Source organism: Solanum verrucosum, unplaced genomic scaffold (assembly GCF_900185275.1).
Source record: "Solanum verrucosum unplaced genomic scaffold, falcon-dt-bn FXZP01000234.1, whole genome shotgun sequence".
Taxonomy (NCBI): domain Eukaryota; kingdom Viridiplantae; phylum Streptophyta; class Magnoliopsida; order Solanales; family Solanaceae; genus Solanum; species Solanum verrucosum.
The window spans coordinates 1302515-1326310 of NW_026020440.1; the positions used below are offsets into that span (position 1 = coordinate 1302515).

Sequence of the window (23796 nt, forward strand, 5' to 3'; positions counted from 1 at the left end):
TCTATAAAGTATTAAAAGAGTGAAGCTAAATAAATTAAAAGGCTAGTGTGAAAGCAAATGGTGGGACCAGAAGCGTAGATATTTTTTTTTATATATATATATTTTTTTTTACCCTCCAGGAGCTCTCACCCTTTTGCTCCCTTGGTGACTTGAACTCGCAACCTTCGAGTTGAAAGTGAAGGGTGATGTGAATTATATAAAGTATCTTTAGAAGAATATACAAGAGTTGGATAATACAAGAAAAAATATTATTTCATTGGATGATCAAAACAAAAGTTCAACAATTATTCGTACTTTTCAGCAAAATAATAATTGTGTCACAGTGAATAAATGTGAAGATGGTATGGAGATTTTGCTTAATGTCAATAATAGCCATAAAGAGGAAATATTTTCTTTGTCCAGAAGCGTAGATATGAATAGGTACCATTAATTAAAAAATCAAATAAACAATTAGTGTATTATATATCTTCTTGTTTATGAAGATATTAGGGAGATCTCAAAACCCTAACTAACGTATCTTCTTCTTTATCATCTTTCAATTAAAATACCAAAAAGAAGATCAAAATATATCCATTAGAGCATAATTAATTCAATGGACAATAATTATCTTTGGGAGATCTTCACTAATAACAAACAAAATATTAGTGAAGATCATGTTGATCATCACCACCACCTACTTCAGATTCAGATTCCTAATTTCCAATTAAATGGATTTTCCCAACAAGATAATCAAGATCTCATAAAGGATCATGTTGGTTCATCAGTTATTACGTCTCAATTCCAAACAAGTTGTGATCAGCTATATAAATCTTCAACCGTCAACACAAATACTTCAACTATTACGCCTCAACTCCAAACAAGTAGTGATTGTTTATGTAAATCTTCATTCAGTACGAAAAGTACAATTACGCCTCAGTTCCAGACAAGTTGTGATCGGCTGTATAAATCTTCAGTCAACAGAAGTAGTACATCAATTATTACGCCTGCTCAACTCCAGACAAGTTGTGATCGACTATATAAATCTTCAGTTGATACTGAAAGTACTAATCTTGATAGGACTAAGGAGGGGTTAAGAAGTCATGATGAATCAAATAAGCTCAAGAAAGCTGTGCATAGAAATACTGAAAGGCATAGAAGACAAGAAATGGCAAATCGTGTTACTTCTCTAAGATCTCTAATTCCCATTGAGTTCATCAAGGTGAGATAACTACTCCTTCCCTATTCACTTTTACTTACCACTTTAGACTTTGACGTTACGTTCCTTAAGAAACAATGATTAATATAGGTATTTTATGATAAAATTCATATTAATTGATGTATACTCTTTGGTCTCGAGAAATGATTTGGGAATAAGTAATTAATGTTAAGGTAAAAAAATTATTTTTTCTTGATATGTTATCAAAGTGACAAGTAAAAGTTAAAATCTATTTTGAAATATTGGGCATACTTTCATTTCCCTCTCCTCTTTTCCTTATAATATTTATTTTTTTGAAAAAAAATGTTGAATATATATGATCATTGAGAAAAGAAAAAAAAAAGGTTTCCAAGATTAAGTATATATATCAGCTTGTGTTATATATTAATACTAGTTTCTCTATATGTCGTTCTTTCTATGTTTTGGAAGGGTTTTATTGAGTAGAAAAAATAGAAGAACTTTTGCTCCAATAATATAAATTTTTACATTCAGTATAATTTAACATGTTATTTATCATTTTTTATCAACGCTTACTACTAAAATTATTTGCAATTACCTTCTAATTATACTATGTTATTTATCATTTTTTATCAATGCTTAGTGCAAAAATTATTTGCAATTATCTTTTAAATGACTTGATTGTATGAATATCTTTTACCTAGTCTGTGCACAGACCATGAACATTTTTATTTTTAAATCATAATATGATGTGAATTTTTGTTATAAATATAGGGTAAACGTTCAGCATCAGATCATATGCATGCAGCTGTGAATTATATAAAGTATCTTCAGAAGAATATACGAGAGTTGGATAATACAAGAAAAAAGATTATTTCATTGGATGATCAAAACAAAAGTTCAACAATTATTACTACTTTTCAGCAAAATAATAATTGTATCACAGTGAATAAATGTGAAGATGGCATGGAGATTTTGATTAATGTCAATAATAGCCATAAAGAGGAAATATTTTCTTTGTCCAAAGTGCTGAGATGGCTACTTGAACAAGGGCTAAATGTGGTTAGTTGTGATAATTCCAAACAAGATGAAAGGACTTTAATCAGGATCCAATGTCAGGTAAGAAATATTTAAGACATAAATTATATATTTCAATATTGCAAATAATAGCTTGGTTATTAGTATTTGATATACTAGTAAAATATACTCTTTTTGTTTCAATTTATACTACTAAAAAAAGACTGGAATTAACTACGAACTTCGTCACTGATTCATCATTATTTTACTTGTAGCTAATGAAAATATACCGTTAATTCGTCGCTAAGTAAGATTAGCAACAAATTTTTCTGTTTAGCTAAAAAAAAATTGTATGTCGCTAAATCCTGTTTTTTAGTTGTTATGTGTTATTTATTTTTCTTTTTTGTCTATTGAAAAAATATCACATTTTTAACTCAAGGCTTTCATTCTACCTTAAATGGCTTTAGATATAGAAATTGCATGACAATTGAGATGTTTCATACAACAAGATTCAAAAGATAGTTATGATATGTTATAGCATAAATGATTATAGTTTAACATTACAAGATAACAATCCCAATACAAGAATTCTAGACTTAGCTTGAAGACTGTAATCTTCCAAATATTCTTTTTAACTTCAAATATTTTATTTTATTTTTTCACTTTAACCAAAAATTTATCCAAATCTATAGTAAATGTACAGAATGAATACCCCACGAGTAACTTTGTTTAGGGTTCTTATCCGAAGTTTTCTCATTTACCGTCAAATCTCTATAACAGTCATTCTTTATAGTAATAATATTTCAGTATAACAAAAAAAAAATTAAAAACAGTATTTTATTTTATATTATATATTCTCTAAAATAATCAAAAAAATATTTGAATCAACGAGGCCATTATAATTTATAAAGAATTTTTGTGTTATATACCTTTAGAATTAAGGAGACAACTTGTTGTGCTCATTTATAAGGAATATATTTACTCTTCAAAAAAATTAATTAATCATTTTCTTGCAGGTGAGTGATATATCATCAGGTCTCACTGTAGTTGGGCTGCAAAAGAAACTGACTGATGTGATTAATTAGCGCAGAAAAAAAGGCGGATTCAGAATTTTAAATTTGGTGCGTTCAATTTTCAAAATTGTTAGCACTGATTTAGCTGTATTTTTTAAGTCATGAGTTCAATATCTATATTCCTTATCATTTGCTAAATTTTCATAGTTTTCACGTAATTATTGGATTCGATTCATAATTACGTGTGTACATTTAGTCAGTGGCGTATCCAAATGCAGGTTTGCGGGTTCAACAAAGAATCAGATCGAGATTCTAAATTAGTGTTGTATATATGTGTGCGAAAATTATAAGTATGTGATCGTTAATATATTAGATATGTCGTTTTTTTAACTTATAATTCAATAGCTAGCACCTAAATTGTGAATTCGTCACTATTGTATTTAGTTTGTCAGGGTGAGGACTCTACACTCAAAAAGTATTCAGTTGAACACCCTTTGTCAAAAAAACATAATGTACATTTAGAAAGTTTATAATATATATAGAGAGAGAGATAAAAAAATATTGAAAACTCTTGACAATATTCTTGATTTTTCCACTCACCCTTAGGGCTCCTTTGGTATATGGGATAAGTAATTTCTGTATTAATTTTAGGATGAGTTTATTTCATGTTTGGTTGGTAATAGAATTACGGGATAACTTTTTCGGAACTGTAATGTTATTTTTATCTTGAGAGTATGGGAACTAATATCAAGACAACTTATTCGTCAACCAAACGTTCCCTTAGTGTTATGTGTGTTAGTATTTGGACCTATTGTGGCATGCAGTTTTTTTTTTATTATTATTATAAGGACTTGATTTTAGTGCTAAAAATCATTGAAAGCATCTTGCTAAAAGTAAGACACCTCCTAGCTGGCTAACGTCCCTGCTTGCTTGTAAAGTTATATGAATACCAACTATATCTCTTAGAATTATTTGATTGCATAAGATATGGGCATATGAAAAATTAGTGGCGCACGCAATATTTGAAGAAGTGAACAACTCAATAAATCACTATAATGATAAGCGGTGTCATTTGCTATATTATTTATATTCCAATATTTTCATTTGGTACCAGCTATCGCGACCTGTTTGCACGGAACATAACTCTATGTTGCTCAGACTCTCCCCAAAATTGTTGCAGTGCCCTTGTCCGGCCCTCCAAAAATGTACTACTTTTGGAGGACCTGGCATGCATGCATCTGTCGATATTTTTGAAGAGTCCGAGCAATAGAAGATAAGATATCTCAATTCAAATTAAGATTGGTTCTAAACCAGTGAACGTGAATGAACGAAGCTGAATTAATACAAAATCTCCATTAACAAGGAGCTAACATTGAAGGAGAGAAACTCTCATTGTTTGAGCTCAAAGACTAATTGTTACAATTCTGAAAAATACAATTTATAGATTCTATCTTCTAACTAACTAACTTGAAAGGAATTAGTTATAACAAACAATACAAAATGTCTATACTACCCTTGATCATCTAGTGAATTAACTAACTACTCACTACATCACACTCATATCTCATCACTCCCCTTCAAGTTAGGTGGGGCAAAAATGTTCAAGACACCTAACTTGGATAAGAGATATTCATGTTGATATTTTGATAGCCCTTTTGTCAATACATTTGCAAGTTGCTCTTGTGTAGGAAGGTAGTTAACCTTGATCAAACCTTGTTGTAGTCTTTCCCTTATAAAATGACAATCGATCTCAATATGCTTTGTCCTCTCATGATATACCGGATTTGCAGCAATCTGTATGGCAGCTTTACTGTCACTATACACTTGCACTGGTAGCTGCACTTCAGCTTCTATTTCTTTAAGTAATCCAAGTAACCAAATTAACTCTGAAACAGTGGATGCAAGGCTCCTGTATTCAGCTTCAACTAAGCTCTTGGACACTATAGTTTGCTTATTTTCCTTCCATGACACCAAAGAGTTACCTATCTTAACCACATAACTTGTTACTGATCTTCTGGTAAGTGGACAAGATGTCTAATCTGCATCACAAAATGCAGTGACTACTTCATCAGAAGATCTAGAAAACAATAACCCTTGTCCAGGCTGTTTTTTCAGATATCTCACTACTCTTAAGGTTGCATCCATGTGGGATTTCTTTGGTTGTTGTAAGAACTGGCTCAGGTTCTGTGTGCTGAAAGACAAGTTTGGTCTTGTCATGTTCAGATACAACAATTTTCCAATTAATCTTTGGTACATTGTCTGATCTACTAAAGGATCTTCAGAAGCTTCATGTCCTTTCTCATGTTCATCATACTGTTTTGAGGTTAGCTTAACATTAACATCAATAAGGGTACCTGCAGGCTTAGCTGCTGACATCCCAACCTCAATTATAAGTTCCAAAGCATACTTTCTTTGATGCATTAATATGCCCTCTGCTGACCTAGTAAACTCAATGCCCAGAAAATATTTCAGTTCACCTAAGTCCTTCATTTTAAAAGCCTGCTGCAACTCCAGTTCTGTCTTTTCTATTAACTTCAAATTGCTGCCTATAATCATCATATCATCCACATATACTAACACCATAATAATACATGTTTCTGACTTATTGACAAATAGGGAATGATCATAATGACTTTGTTTGAAATTGAGGATAGTAAGAGCCTCAGTCAGCTTGTGGTTCCACTGCCTTGGAGCTTGTTTTAGCCCATATAATGACTTTGTTAGTCTGCATACTTTCTCCCCTTGACTAACAAAGCCTTGAGGGAGCTGCATATAAATCTCATCATCAAGATCACCCTGCAAAAAGGCATTGAAAACATCCATTTGATGAATGTGCCAGTGTCTTGAAGCAGCTAAAGACACCATTGTCCTCACAGTCACCATCTTCACAACAGGTGAAAAGGTTTCTTAATAATTTATACCTTCCAGCTGACTATACCCCTTACCAACCAACCTTTCTTTAAACCTTTCTATCTCTCCTGTGGACTTGTATTTAATCTTGTAAACCCAGCTGCAACCAATAGGTTTCTTTCTTGTTGGCGGATCAGTTATCTCCCAAGTCTTATTATCTTCAAAAGCCTGAATCTCAGCCTTCATAGCATCTACCCACCTAGTGTCCTTCACAGCCTCTGAATAGGTGGTAGGTTCTCTAACTAAAGATGTAGCAGCAATATATGACTGATAAGTAAGAGATAGATGATTGTAACTGATATAATTGCACACATGATAATTCACTTCTGAATGCATTTTTTAGGAGACAAAATCTTTGAGCCATGAAGGGGTATGTTTGGTTCTTGTAGATCTTCTAGGATCAACTGGCATAACAGTTTATGTGAGTGCTGGAACTGGTTCCTCAACTGGAGCAGAAATATCTGAAGAGATAACCTCAATATTTGGTAACACAGATGAACCTTCAAGACACGATAGTTCATCATTGATAGAACTAGGTGTTTGAAAGAACTGAGTAGTGGAGGTATCAAATAGAACAGCTGAGTCTGGTAGTGGATTTTGAAACAAGGAATGACTTTCAGGCATCTTGATCTGTGAGAAAGGAAACAGATCTTCTCTAAATATAACATCTCTGCTCACAAAGAATGTCTTAGCAGTGAGATCAAATAAAACATAACCTTTCTGTGTCTTTGAATACCCCATATGTACTGCAGACTTAGATCTTGGCATCATCCTGTCATGTTCAACTAGATTTTTGGCAAGACACAAACACCCAATAGTTCTTAAGTGTGTCAATCTAGGCTTACTTCCATATAATCTTTCAGAGGGACTTTGATAGTTAAGAACACCACTAGGAACTCTATTGATGAGATAGGTTGCAGCTAGAACACAATGTCCCCAATACTTCAATGGAATCTTACCCTGAAACCACAATGCCCTTGTCACTTCTAGTAAGTGTCTATGTTTCCTCTCTGCTACCCCATTTTGCTGAGGAGTATCAGGACAAGACCTTTGATGAATAATACCCAAATCCTAAAACATTGTAGTACAAACTGAGTTTACAAACTCAGTACCATTGTCAGATCTTATCACTTTGACTTGTTTAGCAAATTGAGTCTTAACATACTGTAGAAAAACCTTTAATGCCACACACACATCAAACTTGTGTTTAAGTAAGAAGAGCCAAGTCATTCTGGAAAAATCATCAACAATGGTAAGGAAATACTTGTTGCCATCAAAAGTAGATGTATTGTATGGACCCCAAAAATCAACATGAATCAAGTCAAAGTTGTTACGACTTTTGATACTACTAGATGGAAAAGTAAGTCTAGTCTGTTTTGCATAAGGACAGACTAAACATTTGGAAACTTTACACATACTATTGATATTCAAATCAAACATTTTTGCTAGTACTATAAATGGCACATGTCCTAGCCTTTGATGCCACAATTCCATATCAGATGATACTTGAGCTACTGTCAATACAGTATTCTTTTCATCACTTTCAGGACCTTGAGTATACAGACACCCTGCTTCTTTACCAACCACTATCACATTCCCACTGTAAAGCTCCTAGAGAATACAAAAGTTAGGGAAGAATGTAACTGAACAACCAAGTTCCTTTGTCAACTGACTTACAGACATCAAATTATACTTGAATTCAGGTAAGTAAAATACATTGGAGATAACACTCTTATCTGTTAATGCACAAGAACCAACATGAGTGACCTGAGTAGTACCCCCATTAGGCAGATATACAATTTTAGGAATCTGCAATTCTGACACAGAACCCTTTATAAACATGTTCATCTTAGAAACCATGTGATTTGTTGCACCAGAATCTACAATCCACACTTCATTGTTCTCAGAAATAAACAAGGATTTACTTGCAGTGTGAGCAGCAAAAGTGGTATTGCTCTCATATGTTGCAGTGCCTATGATCATATTGTTCTTTTGTGAATGTGCAACCCTTCAGTAATTGTTTCACATTCATCTCTACTTGACTTGTTGCTTTTCCATGCTCACTTTGTGCAGTAGCAGACTTCAGATCCCATCTTGCTTCATGCACATTAGTATTCAAGCCATAAGAAAAATGAGCCTGACCTAAATGAACACCTCCTGGAGCAGGACTGTTGTAGCCTAAAGGAACACCTTGAACCTTCTTTTTGGACTTGAAATCAGGAGGATACCCAACAATTTTGTAGCAAAATTATTTACTATGACCCTTACATTTACAGAAATTACAAATGAGAAGGGAGTTTCTTTTAAACCTTTGATTTACTCCTGAAATAGAACCAACAACATATTTAGAGTACATTGCCATAGAATCCATACTTTTAACACTCATCCCCATGTTGCTAATGTGTGAAACCACAGCCTTTTGACTCTCATCTCCTACTACCATGGCATAAGCATGATTAACAATTGGTAAGGGATTCATCATTAAAATTTGACTTCTAGCCTAATTATAGTACTCATTAAGCCCCATTAAAAACTGATACAATTTTTGTCTGCTCAGGTAACTTACAAAATCTTTCGACTTAGCACAATTGCATTCAGGAGAAGGAACTACAGCCTCAAACTCATCCCACAAGGTCTTAAGTTTAGTGTAATACGCAGAAACAGAAGCAGTCCCCTGTTGTAGTGACACAATGTCTTTATGAAGACTATAGGTTCTCGACCCATCTACTCTATCAAATCTCTCTTTTAAATCACTCCAAACATGAGAAACACTTGTAGCAAATACAATTCCACTTAGTAAACTTTTTGACACTGAATTCATCAAACAGAATAGTACTACAACATTCACTCTCTTCCATTGTCCCCACAATTCTTCACTGAACATCTCTTTACTACAGGTTCCATCAATTAACCCCAGTTTATTGCGCCCTAACAATGCTAGTGTAATCTATCTATTCCATAGAGAGTAGTTCTCAATTCCAAGTAATTGAAATGAAATAAATTTCACTCCACTTAAATCTGTAGGACTAAGAAAAAGAGGATGATTGTAGTCAATACCTTGCCCAATTACAGAATTAGGTATCGACATTGATACACCTGTGTTTTCACCATTGTTGCCTTGAATCGAATCTGCAGTTGTTCTCTCATTCGTCATCCTGATTCACTGTTGATCAACAATTGTTTGCGGGAGCTAATTACTCATCAATTACCTACAGATTTCACCCAAGAACTTGCGTAAAAGCTGTAGATCAACTGACGAACTGATGAATCTGTAACTCGATTCTATGATCCTCGATTGAAATCGCCTATCACAGTAATTACTGTGTGTGGCTCTGATACCATGAACGTGAATGAACGAAGCTGAATTAACACAAAATCTCTATTAACAAAGAGCTAACATTGAAGGAGAGAAACTCTCATTGTTTGAGCTCAAAGACTAATTGTTATAATGCTGAAAAATACTATTTATAGATTCTATCTTCTAACTAACTAACTAACTTAAAAGGAATTGGTTATAACAAACAATACAAAATGTCTATACTACCCTTGATCATCTAGTGAATTAACTAACTACTCACTACATCACACTCATATCTCGTCAACCAGCAATTGCAGACAACTTTCAATTTACACACAGAAGCTAGAAAAAAAACTATCAAGTGGTCGTTACAATACAGAAGAAAGAGTGCTACGCCCTTGGAGGACTTTCAAGGACTAGGGAAGACGGGTGGATTATAGAGCTACGGTAAATAAAAGGCCCATTGGGAATGCATGTATGACCCTCAACTGTACCAACATTGATGAAAAAAGAAAAACTTTCCCCATTGCATCATTAACCGATGTAGGATTCAAGATCAAGTTCAGGATTCGAGTCAAATCAACCTTTCCACTCATCTTAGGGCGAGGCAAGGAATTGTTTCAAATGTTTGTTGTTCAATATCTCGGTTGTTCAACAGAGAAAAGAAACCATTTGCACAACACAAAACAAGTTAGAAGCCAACAATTGTTCTAGCACATATTCAAAGGGGCCATAGTTCTATCTGAAAAACCAACCATGCAAGGACATACATAGAGCAAAACAGAGAAACATTTTTTTCTTAAAGATCTATCAATAGAGGGATGTTAGGTCAACATGCAGGAAATTAACACCTATCCCATCCACGAAAGTGATTCGTACAACTACTAAGATTAAGAGTCTGGCGCTATACAGGAGCGAACTAATAGGACCAGGTTCTTTGCCTTGCAACAACTACCTAACACAATTTCATCATGTTTGTTAATCATCAAAACTCAATTTTTAACACACAAACTTTGACCAGTAACTACTTGATCAAAAGTTACATGAATCTATGGTACTTATTTAACCTTAGTATTAGAGACAACTCTGTAGTTTAAACCTAAAGTCAACAATGATAGAACATTATAATAGAATCAAGTTTTTTCAATGTTTGAGTACTATTACTTCAATAAAATTTCAAATTACTTGCAACAAAGTGACAAATTTTGGAGGATTATTAAGTTTCTTCTTCATAACTTAAGCAATTCCATTAAATGAAGTTGAACTATCATCATATAAATAAAACAATACATGTTCTTCAACAGAAATAGAAAGTACACAATATAATTTTCCGGTAAATGATGTTTGTCTAACCACCCTTGTCACACTGTAGCTCCGCCCCTGTGCATTGGGGGAAAAATTAGTAAGGAAAAATTAGAACATACACATTACACACTAAGAGAAAAACACAAAGAAGATAGTATTTCTATAAACGATTTATTCTTAGATTAATTATCATATAGAAACGGACAAACGTTTACAAGATAGTACAAGATAATAACAAAAATGTTTTGCTAGCCAAAAACAACTACACCTATGTTGTTTTCTTATCTAGACATATCTTGATCTTCTCTTTTCTTTGAAACAAGAAAAAACAAAATACAAATACTTAGCTTATTCTCTTACAAAATCTCATAAGTACTTAGCTTATCTTAGCTTATCCCATACAAAATCCAAACAAACAAACAAATTAAAAACTAAGAAATTAACAAAAACATTATTTTTTCTTGTGCAAGCACCTTTTGATGATGGAAGTTGAAACATGTATGGTGCCATTCCTTGTTCTCCTTCAACTGAATGCACATTTATTTCAAACCTTTAACTTTTTTTTAGAAAAAAATCATCCTAAAGCTCACATGTCATTCCAACTTTCAGCATGCGTTTCGTTGGGATATCGAATACTTTGTTACTACTCTCTCTTAAGTTCCTCTTGAGGAAATTGTATGCATAATTGATCACCATTCTTTTTGCTACACCAGACCCCTTGCACGCGACAACGTCTTGTTCTCCAACCAAATGAACCACTCCCATGTTAGAAGCTCTCTCAAGTACTTCGACGTCTTTCTCAATTAAGGAAGCAGTCTCTCCTTGATTGCCTCCATTTGCTGCAATTGAGAACATGTAATCTTCCTTGATGAAGTTCTTTAGCCTTTCTACCAATAACTTCTCAATTGGCTCTTCCTCATTGCGCATATCATTGTATCCATAACGTACCACACAACGGAACACGTAGAGATCATATGGTTTCACCCTTCTGAAGAGGAACCTTTCTTCTAGTGGCACTTTGCTTATGGGAAGTGATTTGACAGAAGCGAACACGAGGACAGAGTGTAAAGCAGGTACATTCTCAACATAATGCTTGAAGATTGGTGGGATTCCGTGTACTAGTTCAGAGTAGAAAATGGCAAGACCTGGAAGGCGATGTGAACTAGTTGCATCCATTGTTTCTTTAACTTTTTCGGGAGAGATCTTGTGTTCTAGCTCGTAGTGATACTTCTTACGGTACACATAGTTCCATACGTACATGACAAACATTAGGAACATAGCAAGAGCCAGAGGAAGGTAACCACCTTGTTCGAACTTGTAAAGGACTGAGCTTAGGTATACAAGCTCAACCGAACCAATGATTAGAACATAGGCGATAATAAGAAGAATGTTAGTTTTCCATATCAAGATCATGACTAGTACGAGGAAGCATGATGTTAGGAACATCACAAACACCACTGCTATTCCTGTAATAGAACAATAGAGAGATCGAGTTAATAATTAATATGGAAAATAAGGCAAGTCCCCTGCATTTACATGTTTAGTTTACACTGTCAGTGTATATAAGTTAAATCCGTAGAAGAAATAGAGTTAATTAGTTGCCTTACCATAAGCATTGCCAAGCTTTTCAGTAGTCTTGAATCCAATAGTGGTAAGAACACAAGCGATCATGAGAAGGTTATTGATTTCAGGAATATAGATTTGTCCATGATGCTTCTTTGATGTATGCACGATTTTAACACGAGGAAAGCATCCTAACGCCAGAGATTGCTGGATTATAGCGAATGTCCCGGAAATCAAAGCTTGACTTGCAATGATGGCTGCTAATACAGCTATGACAAACATTGGCCAATATATAGTCTCTGCATTTATAAAGCAGAAAAACAAAGGAGCACGAGATGTTAATTCATTTCCCTTCATGAGAGAAACATAACTACACACAAGTAACTAAAATTATAAAGAACTTTTACACTATCAATGCAATTTTACTTACTTGGTATGGACGCGTAGAAAGTATTAGCAACATCATCGGCATTTTTCATTAAATAGGCACCTTGACCGAGATATGCTAATATGAGAGCCGGGTATGTGACAAAGCACATACTTATCTGAATAGATCGAACACTAAAATGACCAACATCAGCAAATAGTGCCTCAGCTCCTGCAAATTTTTTTGTTCAAATGTCATTTATTTCTCTTCTCAATTGATACTCGTAAAAATTTCAAGGTTGTTGGAAGCAAATTGTTACCTGTTATGCACATAACAACTCCGCCAAGGGAAATCCAAGCGTCTTTTCCATTTCTTTGGAAATAGGATACGATGTACATAGGATTAAGAGCTCGGAAAATAGCTATATCATAGATCACGAAGTTGTAAACTCCAATACCAGCAATCAATACAAACCATAAACAAAGTATAGGTGCAAATGTGTAACCAACTTTTTCAGTTCCAAATCTTTGAAACATGAACAGAACTATCAAGATGGCTACTGCAAGCCAAACAATCCTGCCTGCATCCCACGAAAACAAAACAAACGATTAGTAAATCGAGAATAAAAACAGATAAAGAAGTTGCAATTTTCATTAACAGATGCAAAATTTACCTTCAGTCATGGCTTCTGGAGCAGCTGCTTTAACTCCTCCAATTGCAGACAAAACTGATCACATCAATTGGAAAAATGAAAAAAAAAATTAGCTTATTAGTATCATAAACTCTGTAACGTTCTGTTAGAATAAAAGAGAGGGAAATCAACGACGTGCCTGAAATACAGGGCGTTAGGACACCATCACCAATAACCATGGAAGTACCAAGCATTGTTGCAATTAGCAGAAAGAACTTCGCGAATTGGCTGTTTTCTAGCATCGACTTAAGGTGTGATGCCCGACGTGTACGTGTATCAGGAATATCAAGTTTAAAAGTCGACACATCGCTGTCTTCTGCCATTGTACTCGGAATTAATCCCACCTTGGAATATCGGCATATCAATGAATATAAGGCGAACGTACCACCTGAAATTAAAAACAAAATCATGAGTTAAAAAGGAAATTAAAGCATTGTAAAAATGTGTAGGTGAAAAGTACTTACCATCTCCGTTGTCATTAGCTTGGAGAACGATGAATACGTACTTGATGACAGGGATCAAGGTGATCGTATACAAGATGAGAGATAGAGCACCAAGTATATCATCTTCGTGTTTTACTCCTTCAAGAAAGATGGATGAAAACACGTACAATGGTGATGTTCCAATATCTCCATACACCACTCCTATGCTCTGGAATGCAAGTTTTAGTAGCACAGACAATCCCACTACCTGCTCAACCACAAAAACATAAAGGGCTAAATCTCAGTGGATCATAACAGCAAGGCCACTCTGCTACTTACAATACCATTTCTCATCTTTCATTTCATAATGGATTAGGAAGGAGGTAGCTAGCACACCTGTTTGGCATTGGGCATCTTGCTAGCTTCGACATCTAAGGAGTCATGTCGTTTCAACTTCTGGCTCGAAGCCTTCTTTCCCTTGAGTTGTAGCTCCATAGGAACATCATCTTGGTTATCCTCAATGTTGCTCCCCATTTTATTTTTTTTAATTTATGAAAAAAAAAATATTTTTTTTCCTTTGTTTTGAAAACTGATCAAATCATGCAAAGTTAAAATTGGTTGAGTTCAAATCAACATGTAAACTTAATCACCAACGAATTGGCTGCTTAAAAAAAGAGAAGAGAAAGAAAAAAACGAAGAGAAACGTAGGTGGGAGACACCAACGAATTTTTTTATGAATGATTGATTGAGTTTGAGATCAAACACCTCAGAACTCAATCAATTACAAAATTTTCGCACAAGCGTTTCCCAACACTACAATTCTCTTATTACACCGATCTAGGAAGTTGATACCAAAATCGACTTATTTAAAATGTGTGAAAAATGTATCTTATTTATAAGAGAAGAAAATGGCCTAAGAATCCATATTGATCAATAAACATATCAATGGACAAACGCGTCTAACGCATCCTCTCTAATTTCTCAAACCCACATATGTCCTGTTTTTTCGAATCTCATCATATGTATTGTTTGTTAACTAATGATCAATATACGTAACTAAACTTTGAAAAATAACTAACTTATTTCTGTAAGGATGTGGTTGGGTCGATAAAAGGAGATAATTTCGGGATAAATTTTTAATACCATTTAATATATTGTTTGATTATAAAGTTTTGGATAACTTATTCCATGATTAATAATTAGTACAGTCTTTGGGTAATAATATGGGATATTATCTGGCAAAAATACCCCTTTAATTCTTTTTATACATCATTTTTCACACTTATGGTTATGGAGGGTATTTTTGTAAACAAACAACTTACTCTTAGAAATTATGCAAGTTATATTATTTTTCATACAACAACCAAACATTCACTAAAAAATAATACCCGGATACCTAATCTCATCATAACTAAGTGTTGCATAATTAATCTCATCGTAACTTGCATTCAAACCAAACAACCCCTTAGTGGTATATATTCTAGGTAGAGAATGGGCGCGTTTGACTGAATTTGGGCGGGTCATGAAGATGGGATTGAGTTTATAGATGGACGGGTTATTGACCAACCCAAAAGCTACTTGAATCGAAATGGGTTAAAATGTGAGTCAAAACTCAATCATGTCAATTCTTATTAAGTTTTAATTTATTTATTTGTGCTTAATTGTTATATATATGATTTTTAGTACCTAACATATAATTTTTTTCGTTATAATGACTTTATATAGAACATGTCAAATATAAAAGACCTACTCTAGGGGTGGACGTTTGATTCTTCGGTTCGATTTTGTTAAAGTTCAAATCGGTTCTTCGATTTTGAAAAAACGTGCACCAAACCCCAAACAAAACTAATTCGATTTGATTCAGTGCCCTTATGAAAGTAATATGTTTCAAATAATGAAAATATTAAACTTTCAAATATCTCTTCTTCTTTAAAGTAGTTGTGAATTACAAATTCTTCACGTATATTGTGCATTATTTGCGAAATCTTTAATTGTCCAATTAGGTCCATTTATTTTAGCTAGCACTTTTTCATGTTCTTCTTCTTTCTCATCAAAATAATAATTGAGGTAATTAATTGTATTGATTAAACAAGTCATCAAGTTCGTGGTAATTATCTAGATGCCTTATAACCTCCCCATAACCAAATAAACACAACAACAAACATCTCACATGCATTAAGGTTTGTTAAAATTAAATTGAAAAGGTATCTTTAATCAAATCAAATTTCACACATAACTAATATTAAAAGTGTCACAGCCAAACTAGAACCCTCATCTAATTACATTTTTTTTCACTTTGCAATTAACACATTACAACTAATTAAGAAGTTCAAGCACTAGAACATTACAAGATTGAAAACAAAAAAGATCACCTATTTAACATAATTTAGAAAGAAAAACAATGAATACTCATATAATTAAGAACACTAATATCCTCAAAAATCAACACTAAAGAAGTTCATTTTAAAGTCTCTTTTAAAAATAGTACAGAACAATAGAATCAACTTTACTAGTTATAAGCAAATAAGCACAAGTAAACAAAAAATAGAAAACAGAAAGAAAAAAAAATCACAAAATATTTGAGATATAAATAGAATTGAGAAAAAACACTGACCTATTATGCCTATATATGCTATGGTGGAGTTGTTGCAAGGAAAGTTAGAAGTTATTTTTTACCCTTTTTTATACCAAGGTAGAGGGCTCAATTTATATATATTTGTTTCCTCCTTCTCCTTCTTTTTTCCCTTTATCCACTCTAGGTATTTTGAGATATTTTTGTTAAAATATTAAAAAAGTGATCAATTTATAGAATTTTGTGGGAAGTAATAACGCGTATTGTTTTAAATAAGTTTGAATGGTGTTAAGACTGTGTGTTACATTTAAGGAAATAAAATAAATGCATGGTTAAACCTTAATAATTAAGATTCAGATCATAAAACAAACACATTAAATAAGTTGAATCTTAATAATTAAATTTAAAACCTCTATTAAATACAAACAAACGAGGCCTAAGCTCGAGACTATGTTCAATTCATGTGTGACAATTTTGTTTTGTTTTATTTCCTTGAGCTAAAAATATTCCCTTGATAAATGAAATCTTTTACCTATAAAAAAAAAAAGGACCATGTAGACAAAAAATGTCCTTGCAACAACGAGTGCATATCATACATCCTTGGGTTGAGATCGTTAAAAGGAGGTAAAAGCTATGAAATAGTCAAATATATGGGATAATTAGGATAAAATTTAATTAGGTATATGTCGAAATAAAAGGTGTAAAGTTCATGAGAGTCGAGAAATATTATATTTTTTCTTAAATATAAAAAATTCGTAAGTGGTAAAATTATTAAAATTGTCCTAATTTTTTATACAATCTTTACCAAAATAATCAAAAGTTTATAAAATTGCATAATACACTATCACAATGTTATTCTAAAAATATACAACATTTATTAATCAAACTTTAATTCAATAAAAAATAAAATTGAACATAAATTGTAGTGTACTAGTCTTTAATATAATCCTCTCACATAGTACAAACTATCTTCTCACGTTGAACTTGCATTTCTCGATTATATGACTGAGAATATAAACCAATGTTGTTACTTTGAGTCATTTGTTGATCAATTTGGTTGGTAAATAAATTTGACAAAAAATAATAAAATTGGTGAATATAAATGGTAAAGTAGAAATTGATTTGAAATAATAATAAATTCTTTGTTAATCGTTATATGAGATATAAATGGTTTAAAAAGTAATGATATGAATTATAAATTTTATTTATATATGAAATAAATGGTTAGTAGATATAAGAGTTTGTTTGGCATTGCTCTTGGGACGCCAGAAATACTTATTTTGAGGGGGGAAAAACACTTTTGTTGAAAAATTAAGTGTTTGGCAAATCAATAATAGTGTTTTTAAATGGCGGAAGCAGTTTTTCTGTTGTTGGAAAGAAGCTAACAATTTCTGCTTTTTAAAAAAAGCAGAAGTAGAAAAAAAATTATTTTTCTCAAGACTAAAATATCATTTTCATATATACATATTTACCAATATATTTCTTATTAATTAAGTAGCATATTTCCTAAATTTGGTCAAATTTCATTTAAGAATTTTATTTTTATCTTTATATAATAAATCTTATAATTTATTTTACGTTTATATATTATTATTTAATATATTATATATTATTTTATAGAATTAGAAAAAAGGTAACAACAATATTTTTTCAAGCTTAGAAAAAAGAAAAAAATAACAATTAAAGATTTCAGCCTCTCAAAAAGGTATAATATTGATTGAAAATTTAAACATGTAAATTTTAATTTAAAAAAATAAAAAATTAATTGTATTTTTATAATAGATATTTAAAATAGTTTATCTCTATAAAATAATTTTAATATTAGAAGTACATTAACAGTTGTCTTTTTTGTAATTTGACTCTTAAAAGCATTTTTTTAAAAAGATTAGTCAAACACAATTTGCTTATGAAAAACACTTTTTAAATGAATTAGTCAAACACAAATTGTTTTTTTTCTAAAGCACATTTTTAAAAGGCATTTTAAAAGAGTGCTTCTAAAAGTAAGTTGTTTTTTAGCAGCAATATCAAACAAACTCTAAATGTAGGGTTGTTTTTATAAAATATAAATTTGTGGGTCAATTTTTGGAAAATTCATTTGGTATAAAATCATGAGATGAAATCAATGTGAAATTACATATCTAAACGCTGATTTCATTTCATGATTTCATATCGATTATATATCACAATATGAAATCACATGTCTAAAAATAAATACTATGATTACATAAACAAGTATATTAGTTAATTTTTATTTTAATATATTTATAAAATTAATGAGTTTCACAGCGATTTTAAATGTGAAACTGTAATTTCCTGTTGAATTTTGTAGTATTTTCCATCTTGAGAAATAGCAAGTGAGTCTAAACTTGCCATGATTATGTAATTATTTTACTGGTGATTAATACAAATGTGAGTTACCAAAACCAAAAACCAATACTGAATTAATCAGCTTAAAACCACCAAATACCATATTTTGACATACAAACCACAGTTTGCAGGTCAATTAGGATACAACATTTCCTCTTGATACAATATTTGGCAAAAGTAGCACCATCAAAATGGGAAAATTTGGTGCATGAGGCTTTATCTTTATTAACAGATATGGCTATAGGTCAACACCAGAATGCTGCATGAGAAACTGCAGCTTTGGCAAAAGTAGTTCTCGACAAATCCGAGAAAACAGTGATTTACATGGATATCTACTTGTTAGCATTTCCTTGCCATCTTTCAAAGATTGGATTATCCACAAGGCTTTTTGCAGAAGGACGGCGTGTTGGATCTGGGTCCATCATTGCCTGAGAACATTTACAATTTGAACATACAGAATCAGCAATTGCTTCTACAGAATACTATGGATTAGCTTTATCATACATGGACACAGACAACGAAATATATCATCTACCTAATTACAGCTTAATTATATTGAGATATACTCGAATTAAAATATATGGTATATTGTGCAGATTACAGTTGATACCTTCAGGTACCATGCTGGTTGTACAATATGAAAGATGATCAAGTCATATGAATATGAAGCATATAGGAAAATACCATCTACGGACTTCTTAACATAGTAAAAGGGAAGAAGTTAGCACCTTGAGTAGATTCTGAAATTGCAAGGAGTGACCCGGAAGAAGAGGCAATTTCCCCTCCCTAAGGTTTAGAAAATGAAGGCCTGATTCTGGCAGTGAAGACCCTCTAATAAGTTCATATATTGCAGCGCCCAAGGAGAATATGTCAACTTTGTCAAGATGATCATAGTTCTCATTAAGTATTTCTTGGGGCATATAACGTGCATCACCCTCTTCAATAGGCTGGCTCTTATCAAGAAGAGTTGCACATCCAAAATCACCAAGCTTATATACACCATTTTTCACATAAATATTATCTGGCTTTACATCTAAATGAGCTACCCCTCTCTGATGTATAAACTGCAATGCCTTGGCTACCTGCATATCAGAAAGCATCTCAAGTATCAATATTTTGACCTCAATTTGAAAAACCATTTTTCCTCAGCCTTCCCACCCCACAAATAAAATACCCAGATACACAAACAAAAACAAGCAAAGGGAAGTCAACAGCAAAATGTGGTTAGTAGACAAAGAGTGAACTCTAAGCATTTCGAAGAAGATCAGGACTAAAAGCTCAAAATATTTTACTATACAGGTCTTCGGCATCTCAAAATTGAAAGCCAGTTCCAGTCATATCTCAAGCTAGAGGATAGTAATAAATCCCAGGATACATGATATAAAACAGCTTCCCTACCACCTAAAAGGGGGTTATTTGGATCACATATACAGTCAATGGTATCAGCTTCTATAACAGATATAAGGCTGATCCTCTCTTCTTTTTTTAACAGCCTATAGTCTGATCCTCTTTTCTCATGTGAAATCAACAGGCACTAACTCAATGCAGGATATTTGGGGAACATTATGCATTTGAATGAGAATCAAGTTACAAAAGTAACACCCTTCCAGTGTAAATAACAAAATGGAACTAGATTTGAATATCGTATTTCCATGAAACGCCTTAAAGCATTATGAAATGTTGCATGTTGTATGCTGCATGTTGCAAGTATTAGGAGGGTGGATTAGGTACTGACTTTGCTACAGTTGCTTCCCCTAAATAACAGATGGAAACCACAGTTATTTTAGCAGTTGAAGTTTCATAATTGGTGATATGATCATTGTTTATGTATATAGTCAAAAATTATCTCTTTGGTCGATGAAGTATAATTGGTTTGCAAGATATATATCTTCCTTCTAACTTTTTTTCACAGACTTATAAGACGGTCATACTCAGTACATGACACAAAAGTAGCTCTTAAAGATTCCAACAAGAGCCGCACCTGATACATGGCTTCCAAAACTTCTACCTCCGAAAATAGTTCAGAATATTTTTTGTTGGATAAGCTGTGGTCACAGAGCTCCATTTGGATGTAAAGGTGTTCATTTTCAAACCAAGATGAATAATAGCCAACTACGTTCTCATGAGGTCCTGTAATATAAAAGCAAAACATGTTGAAACAATAATCTCTGGGGTAGTTCAAATGATAATATCAGCAACAAAAGTAGACCAGCATGCTACCTAAAGCAGCCAATGCTTGCACTTCCATCAAAGCCTTTCTCCTGGAAGAACACAATTTAGATGCATAAATATGGCTGAACTATATTGAATATAAACAGCATGTTTGGCATCACATAAGATTCACCTTGTGAAGACATTTTCCAAAAATATGTGCTCAAATCTATTGAAAATGTCATCTTGGAGAAAATACGGTATGACAAATGTAAGAAACAGTACACATACACTATGGACGTAGGATATTTTCTATTGCATTCTTAATTCGTATATCATGAAAACCCCATAGCAATACCACTCTAGCCTCACCCCAAACTTCCACCGCTATTAGATGCTACCAATTATATGGCCAACAGGATATCAGAAAATAACTAAGGAAATGTTTCTTTTAGTTATATGATATGTCAAGAAAAATACACACTCTGATTTCATATCATAAAGGCCAGAGTGTTGAAAGAAAGGAAATATCACCTATCTGTGTCTTGATGTAACTGTTTAGTGCTATGTTTCACTGCATACATACATCCATCAATTCTCTTAAAGACTTTGAAAACACGGCTGAAGTTCCCACTACCAATTTGCTGAAAGAATAAAAGGGTCTTAGATAGGTCCAGAAAAAAAATTAAGAAAGTATTAGTAGGAGTCAAGAATACAAGCATCAAACATACCTCAATTTCATGGAAATCAGTCCGATACCGTGACAGACCATCATTACCAGAAATTGCAGGGTTAAAACCTACAGATCAAAGAAAGAGTACCATTAGGAATTTAACAGAAAACAACACAATGATTCTGCCACGAAGAACAAGAGATCACACTCTAATTTTCTTTTGAAGTACTAAACTGTTCCAAAGAAAATAGAATCCACCAATTATTCAAATTCACTGACCAGTACCTGGGTATTTGGATCTCCTGTTCCCAAAAGGATCAGCATCTATCCCGGAAGCATCCCCGAGATAAGGGTTTCTAATGCATGGAGGAGGCATGACTCGATATCTTAAAGCAATAGCAGATTGTGACACATAACTGGGACCCTTTTCTGACTCACTTATCTTTTCTGATTTCGTTTCGTCTGTCCCAAAAGTATCTGTAGGAATATCTACTGGCTGCTGCTGTCCAGATAAATCGGAACTAAAAGGCCTTACCGACGCTGTAAAGATGGGCATCATGAAAGGAGACCATAAGAAAGTTAATTTACAATTTTCCGATTAATTATGGAAGATAATTGTGCAAACAAACTTCAAAACATGCTAAAGTGGAAAGAGAGAGAGAGAGAAAGAGATCTCGAGATTCAAAGGTGTCTGACACTAACAAAAAGAACGGCTAAAAATAGAAGCTTGATAATGCAAGGGATATTCATACACATTATAGTGTCTTAAACTTTCAAAGATTATTCTGTTCTAATTTTCTTCAATATCCGAATGTGCTATTAGTTTGTCACCTCACCTTACTCAACGCCTTTGTTATGCCTCAATAGTAGAACAAAAATAAGAAAAGAAAGAAGAGATTTTGCATGATAAAAGTTAAAAACTTGACAGAGCCAGTAACGATTCCACAAATGAAAATTGAAGTGAAATGGACACCAAAGAACGAATTCATACCTAGTCGCGGCCTCTTTCTTGATACACTTTGAAGCTTCTCGGGTGATTTGGGACAAGGAGTATAATCTTCCTAAAAAAATAGAGGGAAGCGCACAGTATGACATACTGAAACAACAGCCTGTCATAGAGAAAAAAAAGTCACAATTTTTAACACACTCTGGTAAAGAAATTACCTTATCACCATCAAGCCCATTACAAATTGCAGGTGCATCTGGCGTTAGGTAATCCGGGGTACTGCATTCCAAAAAATTAATTATAAGTAGAAAACAAAACTAGAGGATACAATGTGAAGATATGATCTTTTATATTTAAAAAATCGGGGGAGGGGATTACAAGTTGGGGAATCAAACCCTTACCAACAAGGTGCGAGTTAAGTTAGGCAACCAACAAAGCTACTAAGATCCCCAATACAAAGATATGATCAGGAATTAGATGTAAGAGTTTAAAAATCAAAACCTAACTAATGTAAAAATTTGGGCAGTAAGCAATCAATAAATTACACCATAATCAGTTCCCCGTCCCAATTGGAACATCAAGGGACCAAAAAGGGCACAATCGGAACCAGTTCAAATCCCAGTGGCTACTCTACATCTTATTCCATTCAAACCCATATCTTTCTAATCGAAAGAAAAAAAAAGGAAAAAAAATTTACCAGAAGAAATCTTGACTGAGAATGAAATCCTTTTCAGCAACATCGGCAACATCAGCATCAGCATCGAGATTCAACGACAAAACTGAAGAGAACTGAGATTGAGCTGGCGGAAGGTCATCAGAATCCTGAAGTTTCTGGAATCGAGAAGGATTCGGTAAAGTAACATTAGAAAATAAGGAATGAAGCTGTTGTTGATTAGGAAGCGGAGGTTTGGCAATCCCAACAGTGAAATGCCTGGAAAGTGAACCCTTGTTCATCCTCTTCTTGCTTTTTTGGTTGCTTCTCTGCTTCCTCCTTGTTCTATTTGGAGTTTTCCTCTCCATCAGCTGGAAATGGAGCTTCTTGTAGAGAGAATCTGAAGAGAGTTCGTGCTCGGTGCTTCACCTCTGTAATGGTGTCAGTGTTTTGCTGAAAATGGGGATTTGGGAGATTTCAAATTTGAGCGGGTTTATATATTTGGGCTACTATAGTATCTATGGGAGCCAGGCGTGCTGTGTAAGCTTTTTTCATGGGCCAGTAAAGCAACTTTTAGGCCCAAGGCTTCGCTTGGGGCCCAGTACCCACTACACCTTGTCTTGATTTCAAGTTTTGCACAAATTGTCCTTATTTCGGGGTGATCTTTAATTTTAATCTCTTAAAGTTGTGGTCTTT

At 33.4% G+C, this 23796-nt stretch overlaps 4 protein-coding genes across 4 annotated transcripts; 1 reads left to right on the top strand and 3 right to left on the bottom strand.

Moving 5' to 3' along the window:
• Positions 1-502: 502 nt before the first annotated feature.
• On the top strand, positions 503-3266 carry LOC125808292 (transcription factor bHLH55-like). The gene is made up of 3 exons (XM_049488014.1): positions 503-1198; positions 1928-2272; positions 3187-3266. The coding sequence occupies exons 1-3, from the start codon at positions 593-595 to the stop codon at positions 3253-3255; spliced, it is 1020 nt and encodes a 339-aa protein (XP_049343971.1). The 5' UTR covers positions 503-592; the 3' UTR covers positions 3256-3266.
• Positions 3267-6510: 3244 nt separating this feature from the next.
• Positions 6511-9247, bottom strand: LOC125808244 (uncharacterized). Its single transcript, XM_049487962.1, has 7 exons — positions 9151-9247; positions 8660-8904; positions 8414-8593; positions 8158-8302; positions 7771-8066; positions 7600-7704; positions 6511-7164 (listed from the first exon to the last, which is right to left on the bottom strand). The coding sequence occupies exons 1-7, from the start codon at positions 9245-9247 to the stop codon at positions 6511-6513; spliced, it is 1722 nt and encodes a 573-aa protein (XP_049343919.1).
• Positions 9248-10853: 1606 nt separating this feature from the next.
• On the bottom strand, positions 10854-14280 carry LOC125808299 (potassium transporter 5-like). The gene is made up of 8 exons (XM_049488024.1): positions 14136-14280; positions 13782-14007; positions 13457-13705; positions 13300-13353; positions 12946-13206; positions 12690-12857; positions 12304-12558; positions 10854-12162 (listed from the first exon to the last, which is right to left on the bottom strand). The coding sequence occupies exons 1-8, from the start codon at positions 14271-14273 to the stop codon at positions 11276-11278; spliced, it is 2238 nt and encodes a 745-aa protein (XP_049343981.1). The 5' UTR covers positions 14274-14280; the 3' UTR covers positions 10854-11275.
• A 4445-nt stretch (positions 14281-18725) lies between these two features.
• Positions 18726-23540, bottom strand: LOC125808288 (wee1-like protein kinase). The gene is made up of 10 exons (XM_049488008.1): positions 23146-23540; positions 22667-22727; positions 22494-22563; positions 21788-22042; positions 21561-21628; positions 21364-21473; positions 20899-20939; positions 20660-20808; positions 19407-19760; positions 18726-19106 (listed from the first exon to the last, which is right to left on the bottom strand). Exons 1-10 carry the CDS (start codon positions 23466-23468, stop codon positions 19011-19013), a joined length of 1527 nt encoding a protein of 508 aa, XP_049343965.1. The 5' UTR covers positions 23469-23540; the 3' UTR covers positions 18726-19010.
• Between the last annotated feature and the right edge of the window lie 256 nt (positions 23541-23796).